Source organism: Muntiacus reevesi, chromosome 3 (genome assembly GCF_963930625.1).
Source record: "Muntiacus reevesi chromosome 3, mMunRee1.1, whole genome shotgun sequence".
NCBI classification, from domain to species: Eukaryota; Metazoa; Chordata; class Mammalia; order Artiodactyla; family Cervidae; genus Muntiacus; species Muntiacus reevesi.
The window spans coordinates 249,734,767-249,753,264 of record NC_089251.1 but is presented as its reverse complement, the minus strand read 5'-3'; the positions used below and the strand labels follow the sequence as shown (position 1 = coordinate 249,753,264).

At 42.1% G+C, this 18,498-nt stretch overlaps 1 protein-coding gene and 1 long non-coding RNA gene across 2 annotated transcripts in view; one reads left to right on the top strand and one right to left on the bottom strand.

The window, feature by feature from the left end:
• Positions 1-16,507, bottom strand: part of LOC136165419 (uncharacterized) — an 80,520-nt gene extending 64,013 nt beyond the window's left edge. The window contains exon 1 of the long non-coding RNA XR_010662507.1: positions 16,005-16,507. This is a non-coding gene — a long non-coding RNA (uncharacterized lncRNA). The remainder of the gene's footprint in view (positions 1-16,004) is intronic.
• LOC136162950 (uncharacterized) overlaps positions 1-18,498 on the top strand; it is a 49,565-nt gene that overhangs the window by 18,275 nt on the left and 12,792 nt on the right. Inside the window, exons 4-5 of the mRNA XM_065927378.1 lie at positions 12,452-13,361; positions 16,533-16,805. Of these exons, the coding sequence (XP_065783450.1) occupies positions 12,452-13,121 (670 nt within the window). The 3' untranslated portion in view covers positions 13,122-13,361; positions 16,533-16,805. The remainder of the gene's footprint in view (positions 1-12,451; positions 13,362-16,532; positions 16,806-18,498) is intronic.

The following is an 18,498-nucleotide window of genomic DNA, read 5'->3' as shown; positions in this document are numbered from 1 at the left end:
TTTAAAGCTAAAGAGAAGTTATTAATTCCCCCCCGCCCCGTACTTTAGGAGGTAAAATCAATTATTTTGTTTTGATATTTAGATCTTAAATTTAAATCTGCCTGCAACCAAGATGAGTGGGTCCGGGGCTCACGGAGCCAGCTTGCCTATGTTCTTGACCTTGCGTTGACAGTCACTGGGAAAAGCATGTTCCCTCTGTAACAGCTACTTTACAGTTTTGGAGATGTGTCTAGACTTTTACGTGCACTACTGTCTGTTGCCCTATGTACCTTAAATCAATCCAATCCAATAAATTTAGGATTGTGGTTGAGAAATAAATGTCATGTCAGTAACCATCAACAAGATATCAGAAGAAAGAGTATGTAATCATTTAGTCCAAAAATTAAGTTTCATGTTTTTAATTGGTGTCATATCCTGTCTTAAGTCTATGGTGCTTAAATCAAAGGCCACCACATTAACCTGGAAAGGAAACATTATAACAACCCCTTTCATCCCCTGACTCGTTTCTTTGCTCAACCCTCATTTTTGTTAAAAACACTTTCAGGCAAAGACAACAGGAAACAGTAAACATGGCAACACCATGAAAATAATTTTCTGATGCACTATTTCTCTTTGTGTTCAAAGAGTGAGTTGTACAGGGTGCAGAGGAAACTGCTGTATCATTAAACCCTATGCCGACGAAAACAGCCACTGTTCCAGCAAAGGGGATACCCCTCCTCATTTCATAAATCTTGTTTCCAACTAGACTGAAGCCAGGACTTGACTCTCGCTCACATCAAGAAATTGGTGAATCATGGTAATACGTTCAAAGGGAATCAGGAGTAGCCAGCGACTACTTCAAGGGCAGGGATGCAGCCAGATGTCTGGCTAATACCCATCATGACTGCAGATGGTCTTGGGTCCTCTCCATCCAAACAGGGAAAGATACACGGATAGACACCAATACCGCCGATCATCAGTGCAAAGCGAAAACCATGATCAAGATTTCAGATGTTGAGTTGGCCAACTTCTCCCCTATCTTCCCTCCCTCCCACCTTTCCTACCCCCTTTCCCAAACAAGAAGCTTGTTAGTGGTTGAGGGCCCAACAGGAAATGTTTACACCCGGTGCCAAATGCTAATCCTTCACTGAGGCCTTTAGTATATTTAAAGGTTTCAGTTATGGAGGCAAAAGGGATTCCAATAGAAATTTCTTAGGGAATATGGAGATTTAATAATTTGGCTAAGTGTTTATTACATTCATTGGATTTCCTGTTTAATAAAGGATTACCTTAAAAGAGCACATTACAAGGAGAGTGGAAGATTTTTTAAATCATCACTTATGTAGTAACCAGCATGAAACTTTAAATATATGTTTGGGATGTGGGAGGGGGGATATAAGTAAATTCTCTTAGTAGGTTATATAACATTCCTTAATCTATCTAGACACATGTATTTCTTCATATCCACATATTCCATATTGTATTGTCCTGTAATATTTTTTAGAACTGGATTTGGCATGCATTTGTGATTCATAAACCACAGATATCAAGCCCTTCTAATCTGAATGTGGATAAAGGATTCTGGGGAAAACTCAGTAAAATTGACTGTTTAAAACCAGCTTGAATTTTAAATTTAATTAATTGAATTAAATTCATGGTATTAAGTATTTGCAAATTTAATAGAACCATATTGAACATATTTATTATTTTAGTATCAGTGGATTTTTCAGTGCCATGAACTATTTTGCAGTTTTCCTAGCATCTCTTAGAGTAACTGAAAATTATATCCTTTCAAGCAAACTCCCCTTTTATGAAATGTTTACAAACATGTTTAGATTTAATATTTTGATTTCCAAATATTAAATATTAAATCTAAACATGTTTGTAAACATTTTGTGACCTTCTTCTCTAGGACTCCTATAGTGGTCCTAAACCCATTTTGAGGTCTCAGCTTTCTCAATAAATATGTCAAAACCAGAGGTCTTTCAAAGAAGCTCCTGGGAACACGGAGGCCCTTGCTGCACGGCCAGTCTGACAAGGTCCTGGGTCTCCATTCCAAACCGGCTTCGTGTGGACACACACAGCTTCCGAACAGAGAAGCATCTCGTGCGCTTTCATGGAAACACTTCCAGAAAATATGCTGACCAAGAAGAATCAGCAGGGGTGACAGAAGTGGTCAGAGCGCTTGCAACATCTTAACAAGCACTAATTAAATGACTTGCTTTTAAAATACGGTTTATGAGAGTCAAATACAATAACTTCTTACATATGGTTTTAGGAACTAACAAGACCTGTAGGAAATGGTGCAGTCATTAGATCAGTGTCTCCAAAGTCTCCTACAGCCATTAGTGACTAGGTGCTGTGCATTTTAAGGAGAAATGATGAGAATCTGTCTGATGTGAAGCTGATTATTTTTTCCCCCCTCATTTGTCTCTGAAGGGGATTTTGCATCTGTTTTAATGCACTATGCAGTCAATTGAATATAAAAAGAGCATTAGCAGCCTTGAAATCTATTTTTTCTGATGAGGTACAAAGCCAGGGTGAAAAAGAATTGTGAATACCAAGAGGTCAGGAACCGTGTTTTATCATATCAGTACCCTCCAGTTTCAATACATAGTGGGCATTTGATGATGATTTGATTATTTCCTGAACAAATATTCTTTCAGTGATTATGCTATTCCAGACATAGGCTAAGTTTTAGAGAAACAGTAGTCAAGAAGACAGACAAGGCATCTTTTGGAATATATAGACTGTGTGAAAATATTTAAGGACTGGATTGGTGGCTAGGCAAATGAATCTAAAAGAAAAGTGTTTCTTGGATACAGATCTGATATTACTTTAGGATGAGACCCATGGGCTGAATTTATGCAAAGAAATGTAAAGCCAGATCCCCAGCTGAGATGACTCAAGACTGACAGTCTGAGCTCCTGAGGATGGAGCAGCCAGAATTAAGTGAGTTAGTTTGCCAGGATCCTAGAACCTGTTCAAGGTCACTATTAGCCACTAGCATTCTTGGGAGAATATGAAGAAGTGCTTCTGCTAATAAAGGAAAATACAGGCCTAATACTTAAAAAAAAAACATTTTTATTTACTTTGAAGTATGACTAAAAGACTAAAGGGTGGGTATGTGTCTGTTTGACTATTAAGAAGAGACCTCTTGTTTCCAGGTATTGGCATAATACCTCTCGGGAAGATACGTCTTACTGGCCCCAAACTGCCTTTCACTCAGGCTGATTTCTTAAAGTTCCTTGCTAGCTTTTTTTTTTAATCCTGTTCCCATTTGCCTTTTACTCAGGTGGTTGATATTGCTGTTCTACCCGTTATCTGTACTCTGATGCAAACTGGGCTTCAGCCGCAAAATGACCGTGAGAACAGGTCACTGAGGCTTGGTGAAGGGGCTGGAGATGGTCAAGCCTGCTCTTTCTAGAGCAGCTGGCTGAGCGCTTTGGGCCTGGAAAGCACAGTGACCTGGGGGCTGTGTCACAGGAGCCTCAGGTAAGGCTGGGGTTGGGACAGGGACTCAATCTAGCCACGCCGCTGCAGAGGCCGATGAGAGGACATCAGAGTGGGGGAAAAAGCTTGCTAACGTGGATGTTTTCCATAAAAGAACTAGTTGACTGAATTTTTCTTTTCCAGTCGGTTGCTTTGCAGTTTAATGAAAGGGAATATCTGAATGGCTGGATTGAGAACCTAGCACCTGGCCCCCCAGAAACCCTTGTCCCAAGTCACTCCTGTTTATCAACACTATTCACCAACCACCATCACAACCCTTCACAAAGGAAGAATGCTCACTGGATGTGATGCAATTCATCTCATACATTTACTCAACAAATGTGTAGTAAGAAGCCCTTCAAGTGGAACAGCTCTAGATAAGCAAGTTGGTGGGGGAGAAAAAGACTGCCAAAGGAGGTGTAAGGGTAAAAATCATTGAAGTTGTAGCATTAGGAATATAACCTTCAGCCTTGGGAGACTCCAGATACTGAAGGAAGCAAGTCTACTTTTCTCTAGTGCCACAGGCAGGACAGATATTTGGTAATGCAGCTGATAAAGATGATGAGCTGATGATGGAGGTGACGGTGGTGACCAGCCAGAAGGTGATCACTGGAACTGCAAACAATTCCTTATATTCAGTTTGGTATTTAATTGGTACACAAACCCGTTAAGTAGGAAACTGAGACTTGAAGAGGTTGAGTAACACCTAGTATTCAATAAATGGTAGAATGTGGATTCCAACTTCAGTCATCTGCTTCCAAAGCCCCAGGGACTATAAGGCCTCTCTCACATGGTCTAATTGCTTATATTTGTGAGGCCATTTAATTTTCAAGTCAAAATCTAGGTGATTTTCATTCACACATGTGAGAGTTGCATGATTATTTTTGAAATCAGATCTGGAAGCCCATTAAGATGGTCTTTTAAATACCTATTTAAATGCAACAGTCACAAGTGCAGTCTTAAATATGAGTAATATTTGACAGACTCCAAATCTCATTCTTTGTATTCTCTTTTATGTCAGACCTCTTCAAGAGGTGCCACAGATATCATGCTTCAGATCCAAAAGGTGTTGCTCTCGAGGGCATTATGCTATGTGAAATAAGTCAGAGAAAGACAATACTGTATGATCTCACTTATACTTGGAATCTAAAAAATAACAAACTCAAAACAGAGATCAAATTTGCACTTGCCAGAGACAGGGGCAGTGGGTGAGGAGATTGGGTGAAAATGGTCAAAAGTTACACTTACTTGCAGTTTTAAGATCCATAAGCTCTAGGGATGCAACATACAGCATGGTGACTATAGTAAACATTGCAGTATTGCATATTCAGACATTGCTAAGAGAGTAGATCTTAAAAGTTCTCATCACAAGGGAAACAAATTGCAATTATATAAGGTGATAAATGTTAACTAACCTTTTTTTGGTAATTGTTTTGTAGTATGCAAATTTGCAAACATGCAATTTGCATTATATTGCATAATTTGAATTTAGACAATGTTATATGTTGATTCTATCTCAATAAACCTGGGGAGGGGGAGGTTGCCCTTTCCTCTCTGGGCAGTACCGTATTGTCCCAAAGCTGGCCCTGTGGCCACTGCGGCAGTCATGGAGTCCACACACGTGATGCTTAGCAAGGAATGTCCTCAGAGGTCCGGTCCCTGGCAGCGATTAGGGAGAATGGGGAGGAAAGGCAAAGTGAGCCAAGCACAGGGCGAGAGAGAGAGAGAGAGAGAGAGAGAGAGAGAGAGAGAGAGAGAAGCTTGCTCTCCTGTCTTCCTCTCCAGTCCCCGGATCCAGCACCAGTCACCTCATAAACAGCCATTTGTCACCGCCTCCCGGCTGGCCTCCTCCACCAGAGGCTAGCCTTGTCCCAAGCCCCTCAGCAGAGAGCTGCTCCCAGAAGGGAGCAAACGAGGTGTGTGGACACAGAAGACCCAGAAGTCTTGGCTTCTGAAACATCTAAACTCGGACCAGCCATGAGCCTCTCTGGGTCCTTCTGTTTCTTCCTCTGTGAAACGAAATAACGAGCAGGTGCCCTGCACCAAGTACCAAATAGCTAATGAGATCATGTATTTTCAGTAGCTTCACTGAGTTGTAATTGGCACGTAAATAAACTGTGTGTATTTGAGAAATAATGCATTTGAAAGAGCACTTGTATGGAATCTAGAAAGATGGTACCGATGATTCTACATGCAGGGCAGCAAAGGAGACACAGACATAAAGAACAGACTTTCGTACTCAGTGGAGAAGGGGCGAGTAGGATGATTTGAGAGAATAGCATTGAATTGTGTACATTACCATATGTAAAACAGATAACCAGTGCGCGTTTGATGTATGAAGCTGGGCACCCAAAGCCAGTGTTCTGTGACAACCTGCAGGGTTAGGGTGGGGAGGGATGTAGGGGGACACATGTATACCTGTGACTGATTCATACTGATGTGTGGCAAAAACCATCACAATATTGTAAAGCAATTATCCTCTAATTCAGATAAATAATTTTTTTAAAAAAAGGAAGAGCACTTAGAAACCACAAAACTTTCTTCTCTACCAGGCTCGGAATCTCCCAGTAGCACGCTAATTTTTTAGCGCCCTTGAGCACTGAGGCTGCACCTTCTACCAATCCAATCACTGACCTAGGCACTAGGGATATTTCTGCGAGCAAGACGGACAAGGTTCACTGTCCTCCACCCCACCTGCCCCCAAGAGAGCTCTCCCAGGTCGATGTTATTCTCCTGTCAGAGTCATCCTTCCCTAAGCAAGCCCCCCAGCCCCAGTTCTCTCTCCCAGGACATTTCTTTCTATTCCCATTAACAAATTGTCCTATCCCTCTTTTCCCCTGCAGCACTTGTAGGCTGTTTCCTGTCATTTTATTTATTTGTATAAGATTTATGTATTTATTTATTGGTTTTGTTTTGACCTCACTGCACAGCATGGCATGCGGGGTCTTAGTTCCCTGACCAAGGATCGAACCCACAACCTCTGCAGTGGAAGCAGAATCTTAACCACTGGACTGCCAGGGAAGTCCCCTATTTCACATAATTTCATGTTGCAGAATTCTTACAGAGTTAAGCATCATACAGGGAACTACCTTTGCCATATCCTCACGGCCAAGAATCTACATATGAGATAGTTCTTGATTTCAAGAGTCTATCAGAAAGGCAGGGCATGTGTGAGAAACTTGCTGAGGTAACAGAGCCCATCATTGCCCCTCCATGTCACCCTCAGCCATGGGCTGGTCAATCCTACTGGGAGGGTAGCACCAGCAAGGACAGACTGATTCACGGCTTGTCCAAAGCCAACCACAGGGGAAGCCACGCTCAAGGACATCTTCCTGCCGCCAGCAAAAGAAAGACGAGTGTCTCCTAGCAACCAGATTCCAGTGGCTTCCGGTCCTCACAGCCTGCCCCAGGGCTCACTGCTTTGTTGCCTTGAGGTTTGCATTTTGGCATTGCTGACCATTGCATTCATTCTCGATTCCAGAACTGTAGGAATAAGATCTGATCTGCCGGCTAGCTGGCTAGTCTAGAGCTGAGAACCATTTCATTCATAACATGCTTTCAGCAATCACATAATTTTCAGGGAACAAAATGTGTGCTCTTAGCTTAAAAAGGGTGCATACATTTTTTTCAAGATTTTATTTATATCAGAGCGGTTGGTTTGAAAGCTACATAAGAAGGAAAAGTGTATATCCTTTCCATCAAATAATCAAAAAGTACTCAGACCTTTTCAAAAAAGATGCACTATCATTCAAAACTGGTTATAGCAATAAACTTTAACATGGCAAATTCACAGATGCAGAAAGAAAGGCAAGTCAAATTTGAAGAAAATGACTCAAGGTCCTTAAAAGTTTTGATGGCTTAAAATCATATCTGCTGCCAAATGGCTTGAGTAGCATCAATTCTTTCTTTCCAGAGATTTTAAAATTCAGTTCTGTTGTCCATGTGCTATGTTTTTATGTCAGTGGGGTTAAATCCAGCAACTGACGTTGCTTTTTTAGTTTTCTCTTGTTCTTATCAAATATTCAGCAAGGCACAATATGGGACTCATCTAATTTTTTTTTAAATTTATTCAGACTTCATGGCGAAGACCTCAAAATGAACTCTAAACACAGTCTGCATTCCCCAAACTCTATAAATGTGAGTTAATATTCTGATTACTTTTATCTTTCAAAACAGAGAAGCCTAAGATAGAACGGTGAGTTGAGTGCTCAGAGGACTGGTCAACCCAGAACCTTACCCAGCACCAACATCAGTGCTTGGTCTTACATCCCCAGCAGCGAATCCGGACTGGTGAGGCTGCAAGCCTCTCCGCTAAGGCAGGGAGCTGGAGCTCTGTGGAGTCATGAGCCCCTTGGAGGCAGCTCATTTCCTCTCCCTTTCCCTCCCCTTCTCCCAGCAGTAAAGTCACAAGTCAAAGTTGAATTCTAATTGTTTTGGTGGTGGTAGAATCTCATCAACCCAAGACTGAGTCTTTTCTTCTCAAGAAAAGTATACTGCTTATCAGCTTTCGTCTTTTCATCATCCACTTTTGAAATCTAGATTTGGATGTAATTTTTACTAAGGGGGTGTTGACTGTTCCCTACAGTATCTCTCTCTCTCGTGGGCTCTCTGATGACCTCTTTTGGGGTTCTGCACATGTGTGTTTAAAGGTGCCATCATGCAGTCATGTAGTTAAAGCAGACCACGCCTGCACCACCTTTGCCTGCCATTAAGTGACCTTGCATGTGGATCAAGGCTTTCCTTATTGTCTCAGTTTGTTCCTTACCCCCCTGAAATGGTCAGGAAACCTGTCAACTGGCTCGGGAGAATGACTATCTTTAAAGTCCGTGAAGAACTCTTGGTGAAAAAGAAAAAGTGCTCTGCCACCCACTTGTCTGAGTTTTGCTTTTTAAGTCTTTAATCACCCGCCAGAAGCCTGGTGGGCTACAGTCAACAGGGTTGCAAAGAGTCAGACACGAATTGAAGCAACTGAACACACACACACACACACACACACACACACACGCAATTCCATTCACCTGTTGTCTTAATACTTCAGGTAAATTCAGCTTAATCATGATTTTCCAATGGGGGGGGGGGCGGGAAATAATCCTGATTTCTCCCTTGGATCTTTTCAAACATCCACTTGTATCCGTGGGAGGAACTGAGGTAGGCAAGGCCCTGGGAGGCAGGCCTGTGTCTCGCCCCCCCTGAGTCTGGCAGGCGTTCAGATCACTGTACAAGACACTGATGACTCAAGACTTAACAGGCCTAGGTCCCAGCCTTCATTATTTCCATTTTCATGATGGTTTACACTATAAATCATAAATGACCACACTGATTAGGAGCTCTATAAAACCAAACAGGTTGGGAGGTAGTGTAGAACAGAGGTTGGTTAACTGCATAAATTTTACATTCCCAGAGGCCTGGGTTAAGCTTCCAGATCTGTCATTTACTAGCTGTGTGACCTTGAGAAAGTCACTTGACTTCTCTGAGCTTCATATTTCTCACCTGTAAAAGATGAATTATGATAACTACCTATTTGAAGGTCAGTGTGAGGATGACATGAGATCATGTATCAAAGACTTTAGCACAGTGTCTGTAACTACAGTTTATTGAATAACAAATGATGATAAGGGTGCTTTGATATGTGTTCCTAAATTAGATTATCTTATTGGTCATCTGTTACTTCTCTACAAAGCACTGCACTGAATATGGGGACCCTTCTCCCCAAATTTGAGCTCCTTCTTTCCTCGGAAACTTTATACCTCAATTGCTAGATGAGAGACTGTATACAAACCCACGCATAACTAAACGAGCAGTTAGACACACCTTTTCCTGGAGTGCTGTCCACTCTCAGTGAAGTCAGGTGCACGTCTGGTGCAGACACTGACTAGTTACTGCCCCGGGTCATACCTGAGCAGCCAGGGCAGTCTGTGAAATAAGATCCGCGCTCACCTGACAAATATCCAGTGACATCTGCTTTGTGCCTGCACGTGCTAGGTGATGGATAAGTTAGTCTTCCTAGGGTTAAAGTAGCATTTGGGTCTTTTTAATGTATTTCATATAAACTAACTCTTTTAACCCTTCAAAAACACTAGGAGGGAGGCACTCTCATTAGTCCCATTTTATGGATGAAGAAACTAAACACCAGGAGGTTAAATCACCTGTCCCTTGCACAGGGAGTATGCAAGAGAGTGAAATCAGACCCAAGCAATGTGGTTCTAGGGTCTGTCCTCTGGACCCCCCACACCTTCCTGCTTTCTGACAGCACTTGTGAGCGGACCATTTCCTGCCTCTAGTGTGGTTTGTTTACTCCTCTTTTCAAAGATGGATTCCCTAGGTGAGAGGATGGGGGCTCTACTCTTTACTTTCAGCTTTGAACACTTCAGTAGGGCTGTAAAATCCCTGTTCACACTAGCTAGGCTCTCCACTGACCAAGACATACGTCATCAGTTATCATATTTAAGGCGATCTCCCGCTCTTTTGAATAAGAATTACAAAACACACTTTGATGCATTCAAAATATCTATCTTAGCAGAGGTTTACTTCATAATCTAATAAAACAGATTTCTAACTTGAAGGCTATTACAGTCTTTCAAATATTATTTAAATTGTCCTAGACAGAAATTACTTATAAAATTGAACTGTCCCTTTATAGCAGAATTAAAATTAATATGCTTTCTTGATTCCCACACTTGGGCATAAATTCCCTTAAGTAAAATGCTCTGAAATTTGGAGGGCTAAAATCTGAATCCTTTTCTCTGTCCAGTCTTATGTCTCTTGCGGTAAAAGGCAAAACATACAAATCATCAGAAACAACCAGGATGAAGGAAGAGTGTTTACTCCCAGCCTAAGATCACTTTCTTTCCAAGTTCTTCAGCTACATTAGAAAAATCATTTGAACAAGAGAAAAAAAGAAAACCCACCTCCTATATGCAAATGGCAAACACTGTAAAAGACAAACATGGCCGCCCAGATAGTCTCAGGACATAAATTTCTCTTAAAGGATGACTGCTGGCCTTCCGTTGCTCTTTCTAGAACCCAGACCATCTTGTACACACAGTAGACAGACCAGGACTGAGTTTTGCCCACAGTTAGCAAATGGCATAGGAAGAACAAAACTGCTCCCTTGGAGTTGAAATCAAAGAGCCCTGCTGAGCAGCCCCTGTGTCCATAGGAGCCCGAGAGCGCACACGTGTGTGGTAGAGGTGATCCAGGGAAAGAGGCACGCTTCCCAGGGGCTGTTTTAAACAATGACAGACTCCAAAATCCAAACGTGATGTGTTGGAACATGCAACACACACACACACACACACACACACTTGTGAAAAATACTGCCAAAGCCCCTCAAAGCCAAAGTTTAGAAGAACACGTGCCCTGGATACAGCAACAGCAATTTCAAAATCACTCCATTTATGACTCCATTCCTCACTCTTTGATCATTTTGGCACACCACTTAGGAAATAACAGAGCAAGAGAAATATGAAGCTGAAGACAGAAAATGTAATTATAAAACAAAGCCACCCACCTTGCTTTCGGGGTCAGGAAGCACAATGGCCTTCTTTTGCAGCAAGAATGAACACCAGTGTGTTAAATGACTACAAGAATATTTAAAAGAAAAGGAAATGGTTCTTTAAAAAAAAAAAAAAAAAGCTGCAGTATCTGTCCTCATAGCAAGTCTTATCCCCCCAAAATCAAAATGAAATAAAAGCAGCATACTGTGGTTCTTTGGTACAAGGCAGGAAGCAGAGTCCTCAAGTGACTATTCCCCTCTTTTGCGAAACAAAACAAAAAGCAACAGTAAAAGGTGCGGTTTGCCAGAAGGGGTGGGGGGAGAGTTCCTTCAAACACCTCGAGGCCTCCTGGGGCTCTGCCCGTGCCTTCTCCCGGCATGGGCTGCAGGAGTCCCACGGATCAACACCAGGGTCACCATCGGCTGCTTACATGCCACAAAAGTACACTTAGAAATGAGAAGAAAGTGACTGACACGGATATGCTGGGCCAGCCTCATTGCCACTAGAACAGCCTTAAATGCCCACACAAGGAGAATAAAAAGAAAAGCTCTATTGCAATAGAATAATTTTTTTTTTTTTTATTGAGACCGCGGAAAGTCACATGACCCTGCATGTAGCCTTTTAGGAAAGCAACCGAAACGGTAAAGACAGACGCGGGGGCTGCCTCTTCCCTCCCGCCGCCTCTTAGCCCGTCCTGCCGCGTGTCCGCATTCTTCTGGGCGCATCTGTGGAGCTATTAAGTGGGATAATCCCTCTGGCCTTTGATACATTTCTGGACATGATTATTTCATTACTCGCAGTATATCAGTAGGATCATAATAAAAAGGACTTCTGACAACCTGCCAAGAGTTTTGTGGCCTTGTAAACACAAAAGTGCTCTAATAAAATTTTATTAAGTGTTAAAAAGTCATAAAAAGTGAAATAACATAAACTACAAAATTTACTGTCCTCAGCAAATGCTGAAAATATCGTCCACAGTAAAATTAAATTAGCATGTAATAGACAGAGAAGCGGTGTGGAGTGGATTTAAAAGAGGATCCAGGGAAAATGACACTGTAACCCAATCTGGGTCACGGGGATTTAATTCGGATTCTTGTCCCTAAATGTGAATAAATGTGCTGATTACAGACAAGAGCTGCGGGGTTACTGGAGTCTCACACATTGTCAATACTTTGGAAGAAATAATATATTGCGGACTGTAATGAGCTCGGGGGAGACGCGGCGAGTGTCGCGGGGACCAGGTGAGGCGCAGGGCGGCCACTAGGGTGCGCTGCGAGACCGGGAATCCCCGCCGGGGCGCCCCCGCCGCCGCGCCGCCCGGAGCCGCAAGCTGGCAGCCCTCGCCCCCCTCGAACTCGAATTTACAGTTCTTTTTTTTTTTTTTTTTTTCCCCTTTCCCCTCTCTCCTTTGACATTTTCTCCAAATCGGAAAATGAAGTGTAAGCCGAGCTTTGCCACAGGCGGCCTTCGGTCTCCGCTTTCAGACTCGAGGTCCGCGAGTGGGATGCGCTGTCCGCCGCGGGGCTAACCCCGGGGGACTGGGTGAGGCCCCCGGCGCCGCGGGCCGGGCTGGGCTGGGCCTCTCCGTCGACCGAGACCGAGCAGCGCGGGAGGCCCGCGTCCGGCTCCGCCCGGGGCGCGTGTGCGCTCGGAGCGGGGCAAGCGGTCGGCCTCGCGGCGGGTTCAAGTGCATCCCCGGGGTTGGAGCCCGCGGCGGTGGGAGCGGGCTCTCCCTCGCGCAGCCCCCTCTCCGGAGTCCAGCGCGGCCCGCCGCCCCGGGGACCCCTCTCCGCGGCCCTCCCCGTCGGGCTGCCCGTCGGCCTGGGACAGGGACTCAGCCCCGGGCTCACGGCCACGGGCTCTCCAAGTCCAACGTGGAGGCTCCGCACTGAAAAGCAGCCCGACTTCCTCTCCACGCTGCTTCGAGTGGACTCTGGAATCAGCAGGAAATTGCTGGAGCACCCAGCCCGCGCCTTTGCAGTCAGCCCTCGCTCTGGTGAAGAGACGCAGCTCCCACCAAAGTCTTGCCTCCCCCTCCCCCCGAAAGCCCCGCGCAGGTTTGGAAAGAGGGGTGCGAGATCTGCAAAGGATTTGTCTTCAGGAGGAAAGATGTCGGTGACGGCGCCCAATGAAAGATGGGTGCTTTTAAGCTAGAGGTAACCAACGGGCCACGTTTCGTAGTCCAAAAAGATGCAAACGCTGCCGTCTGAGGAGTCAGGATCAGGAGTGTATTACTTATAACTTGGCGAAACAGGAAGTAAATGGGCAGTGACACATTTCGGGGCATCATTTTTTCTCAGGGTTGTTCAAGGTTTCAGCTGCATTTAAGAATGAGTTGCCTTTTGCAAGGAAGTAAATACTTTTAAGTAAACCACTTGCTAAAGCCCAGAAGAGGTAAGTTAAAGTTACCGCCTAAGATCCTTTAGTTTCCTGTCGAGGCTTGTGTGGGTTACAAGGAAGAGGATGCCTTGTATTTTTAATTTTCCAGATGGCAAGAGCATTTGATTTTTTGTGTGGCTAGGTAATGTCCAAGGCAAATGGAGGACCCGAGGATCTGTCGCTAAGCAGTGTTCACTTGACACTTCTAGCTTAAAATAACTATAATTAACTTACAGTGGGAATTATAGTCCATGTTTTAGACTTTTTGGTCTTAAGTTATCTGAATGAAGTGTTCTTTAACAATTTTTTAAACAACCCTGGGTTTTTTGTGTCATTTGCAAAGCATTTGAAATCTGGCCTGGAGCTTGGAGTTAAAAATCAAAACAATTTAAATGTGGTTTGACATTTGCTGTCAAAGACTTTGAGAACTAATAAAAACAGAATTAAAAAGAATGGATATAAATAATAAAATTTCCTTTTGACAGCCGTGGCTGCTGGGGAGAAGGGACAGATGACAGGGTGGTGACTTTGAGCCAGTCGCTGCAGGCAGCAGTTGTGAATGTGGTCTGTCAATGCTCCTTCGAAAAATGAAGGACAAGAAGGTTTAAGGAGCAAATATAGAAACAAATATTTTACTGCCTAGGACTTTCTCAAGAGTTCAGACTAAAAGTTTTGCATTTAAAATTTCACGATAAACATTTCTTCGTTGATTTATGAAATTCAAAAGGAAACTTTATACTTGGTTATTTTGTTCTGTGTTCACATTTCAGATTGAAGTTCATCTGTTCCTTAGAAAAAAGTATTTCCATAACTACTAAAAACATCAGGATTAGTATTTTTTTAACTCTCTTCAAGTAGATATCACTGAAGTAATCTTTTTTTAATTTAACCAAGATTAGCACAATCCTATTCAAGAGGTTTGGTTTATTCCAAAACTATAAATGTATTCTAGAAAAAATTGTAATATCAAAGGATTTTGTAAAGAAACTTGGGAATGAATACATTTTATATGACTATTAAAGCATGTTTTAAACCCTAACTATTCCCCCTTCCAAAGAAAAGTCAGAGTTTTCCATTCTATAGAAATACTATAATCAGGTATAAGAAAATTATTACTATAATAACAGTTCTGTCAAGATGATGGATACTTTTGAATGTATTATGAAGAAAAAAATATTTTTGGTTCTTCATGTGTTTGAGGTACTTGAAAAGGCAAGAAGTTTGTAAAAATATTTTACTATCAAAATATACAAGACCATTAAAACATGGAAGTAATTAGACTCTAAGTGACTAAGAAGTATTTTTTTCCAACAGCTTTTTATTCTTTTAAATTTTTATGTATTCTTGAATGATTGCCTTTCAACCATTCCAAGTATTTGTTATATTATCTATATAATAAAAACACAGTTGACATGTGTTGCATTTTACTTTCTGCATGAACAGTTGAGAAATATTTTAATCTTCTTTTATATGTGTATGGGATAAATTTGAACATGTGCCTTGTTGGAGTAAAAAACCATCCCAAGTGCATTTTTCTCTCCAAAACTTGACATTGATCCTGGTCTCTTAGTTTTTATGTACACAAACTGTTATGGAAATCAATTTGGACATGCCGGTTTATAGGGAAATTTTAAGCTAGTGCAAGTTTAATATTGAAGAATATATATTAAGATATGAAATAACTACTAGCCAAAATTAAATCAGGAGGTATATTTGTATCATTTATTCATTTAGATGAGTGAGCATTTGAAAGGTAGTTTTGCACTCAGGAAAGATTTCCTTATGCTCTGTATTTATGAATATCTAAATTATTCTCCCCTGCAACTTAAAAACTCAATAGCCAAATAACAAATTTATGTATTTTAAGGTGACTAACGCTCAGGATATAAGAAGCAGATTGGCTTCATGAAAGAAAGCAAGTATTTAAAATTGTACCTTAAAATACAAACTTGATTTCAGTTTCTGACAGAAATACTGTGGCCAGCTCATCAGTTTTCCAGATCATTTTTAAAGCAGCATGTAAAAACTACCTTTTCCACATTAGAAGTTCATATTTAAGTTTCCTTAACTGCAAAATCACTCTAAAACAGAGTGTTTTACGTTAAGGACCATTTCATGTGTTGGTCCCATTGATTACATATGAATGTATAAAAATCTTGTTTAAGAGACCAGTAAAAGTGAGGAAATTCCAAGTCAAGCTGGCTAATTCCATTCATAATTCATCCTGAGTGCCTGACTTAGGAAACTTGCACACAGTTTATAACTATACATACAAAATAAGTTGACTTGTTTGGTAAACAGGGAAGCAGAGTTAAATTTGACCTCCTTGCTCAGAAAGGCTTAAGTTGATACAACCATGGAATGTAGGTTAAGCTTTTTGTTTCCCGAGGAATTTTCCAATCTCAATCCTTTTTTTGGATTTTCGCTTTTTGAAAACGTAAACACAGGACAACTTTTGTGTTCTGAGATGGGGCTGACTTTCACCCACCCGTTCCCTTCCTGCTCGCATATTTGTTCAAGAATTCTTCTCAGTGCTGGGGGAGCGCAGAGGCCCTGCCGTGAGAAAACCGCGTTCACCGCATCCCTGTCCCCGTTAGCTATTCTAGGCCTTCTTTTTATTCTGAGCAAACTGGGTAAGAATTTAGTACTTATACTCACATGGTTCAAACTCCTAGATCCACAGCCCGAAGTACTTTTGGCAGTTGGCAAGAGGGCCACGTAGACTTTGCATTCTGAGCTGGGAAAACTACTGAAGAATCGCATGCTTTGACATTGAGGAACTTCCAGTCTGTCTGTCAAACCTGAAACAATCCATCTGCTTGTTTTCCGAAGCTGCACTGCAGGGTGATGGCTTCCCTTAGTTTTGACGTTTAGGAAGATGTTAAAACGTTTTCATACAGTTTCTTAAACATGCTGAGCAATTTGTAATTTTAAACCAGGCGAATTTTAAGGGTGAAAACTGGCCCAGAGAGAGTCTTTACACAATAACTTCAAACTGCTGTGAACTTTTAAAGTGACTTTTTAAAATAAGATCCTGGAAATGTGGGTTTCTGGTGGCTACTCAGAATAGGAATCCTCAGAACCAGTTAATATTCACCAAACACGCTTCATTAAACTGGAACAAACATGATGTTGAATTCCTAGCTCCCCATTTTCCTGAATGTAGGTCATTTTCTGTCCTTACAGTTTAACAATTGAAGGGATTTCCTGTCTTTGAAGTACAGCAGTTTGTCACTTGTTTGGATTAGCCTCTTTAAAAGTTGGGGCTCCCGTCCTACGTTGAAAGACTTAACGACTCCATGTTCTCTGGCTAGAGTTTCCCAGCTCACTAAAGGCAGTGATAACCTGCCCATGTGGGACTTCGCTTTACAAGTCGGTGCCTGCAGAGCCCATATTCCAGGTTGGAGCCTTCAAGAAAAGCCCAGAGTCATGCGCTCACCTGGGTGACGCCAAAAAGAGGTAAGCTTTCATAATGAGGGGCCATATATCAAAATTCATAACTTTTGAGAACTGGAGTAACTTGTATTCAGGCATTAGAGTCTCATGCTAAAATGGAACATAACAAGTGAGGCCAAATGTGCCAGGTGGGTGAGACCCACTTAAATGAGCGACATTTAAATGTGCTTTTTAAAAATGTACTGTTTGTATTTGTGTGTTTGGGATTAGTTGCTCAGTTGTGTCTGATTCTTTGCGACCCTATGGACTATAGCCTGCGAGGCTCCTCTGTCCGTAGGATTTCCCAGGCAAGATTACGGGAGTGGGTTGCTATTTCCTTCTCCAGGGAATCTTCCCTACCTAGGGATAGAACCCAGGTCTCCTGTGTCTGCAGCATTGCAGGAAGATTCTTTATGCTGAGCCTTTGGGGAAAGCCGCCCCCCCCTTTTTTTTAAGAATGCCCAATATTTCATCATCTCTTCTGATATGGATCCTAGTAGACTAGATCCAATATTTCTAGTGAAAATGTGCCTATTTTATTAGAAAATGTCATTCATAAATGATCGATGCGTTAGGAGACAGCACTGAATTGCTTCTAGGAGCTGGAGTGATGCTTATTTTTGCCAAATAAGGCAACAGGCTCCAGATCTGTTTGTGAACTACAGCACAGACTAGGAGAAATACAGTGCAGTTTGTTGTTGTTCAGTCACTCAGTTGTGTCCAACTCTTTGTGACCCCCATGGACTGCTGCATGTCAGCCTTCGCTGTCCTTCACTATCTCCTGGAATTTGCTCAGACTCATGTTGATTGAGTCTGTGATGCCAACCAACCATCTTGTCCTCTGTATACAATACAATAGGTGAATGCTATTTGCATATATTTACATGACTCTGCCTACCTTGAGCATATGCAGCAACTCATCATTGCCACGACTCAACTTATCCTTTGTTTGCTAGAGCAGTTCCTTAATTGTTTGAAAGCCTGGGCAAGAATAAGGCACCTTCACAGTATCCCTCTCCCCAAGAGCATTTTCTTCTTTTTTTTAAGTAAACCTTTAGAAGTTTAGGAATTGGAGGGCTTTCTCTTTGGAGAACTGGACTCATGTGTGCGTGAAATTAAGATATTCTGATAAGTGAAGGGAAGGAAGTTAAAAGAGATTTCAATACTGTTCTGGTTTAAGTTTGTGATCAAATAAGGTCATGATCAAACAGAGAAGAAAGGAGGTAGAAACTGAGCAAGTCAAAGAAAGGGGTATGAGGTTAAATTCTGCATGATCGTTTCATAATGAATTGGAATGAAATTCTGATGACTAGGCATTTTCTTTTTGTGGCTATCACTTTGACCCATTTAACTTCTCTGGAAGAAATCATAATCACTGTAACTGAGCTGCCCTGCTGGGCTGTTTTCTGGCTAGTAGCATTGGAACCATCTGGGGAAAAATGTATCATCACCACAGAACATCCATCTGAAGGGCACACCTCTGTGTCTCTCACATAGCAAGTAGCGCTTGGTCCAGCCGAGGAGTTCGATTCATGCATCTATCTGGTTTTTGTGAGTGTTTCACTGACCATCTTCCTGGTCCTTGCCCTAGGCAACTACTAGTATAAGTCGAGGATGTATAGTATCAGAACAGATTCTCTAGCCAGCAAATGAATAGTCCTGTCTTTAAGTCAAACACTTTTGCACCTTTCGTGTGGTTAAAATTAAGAATGTTCCA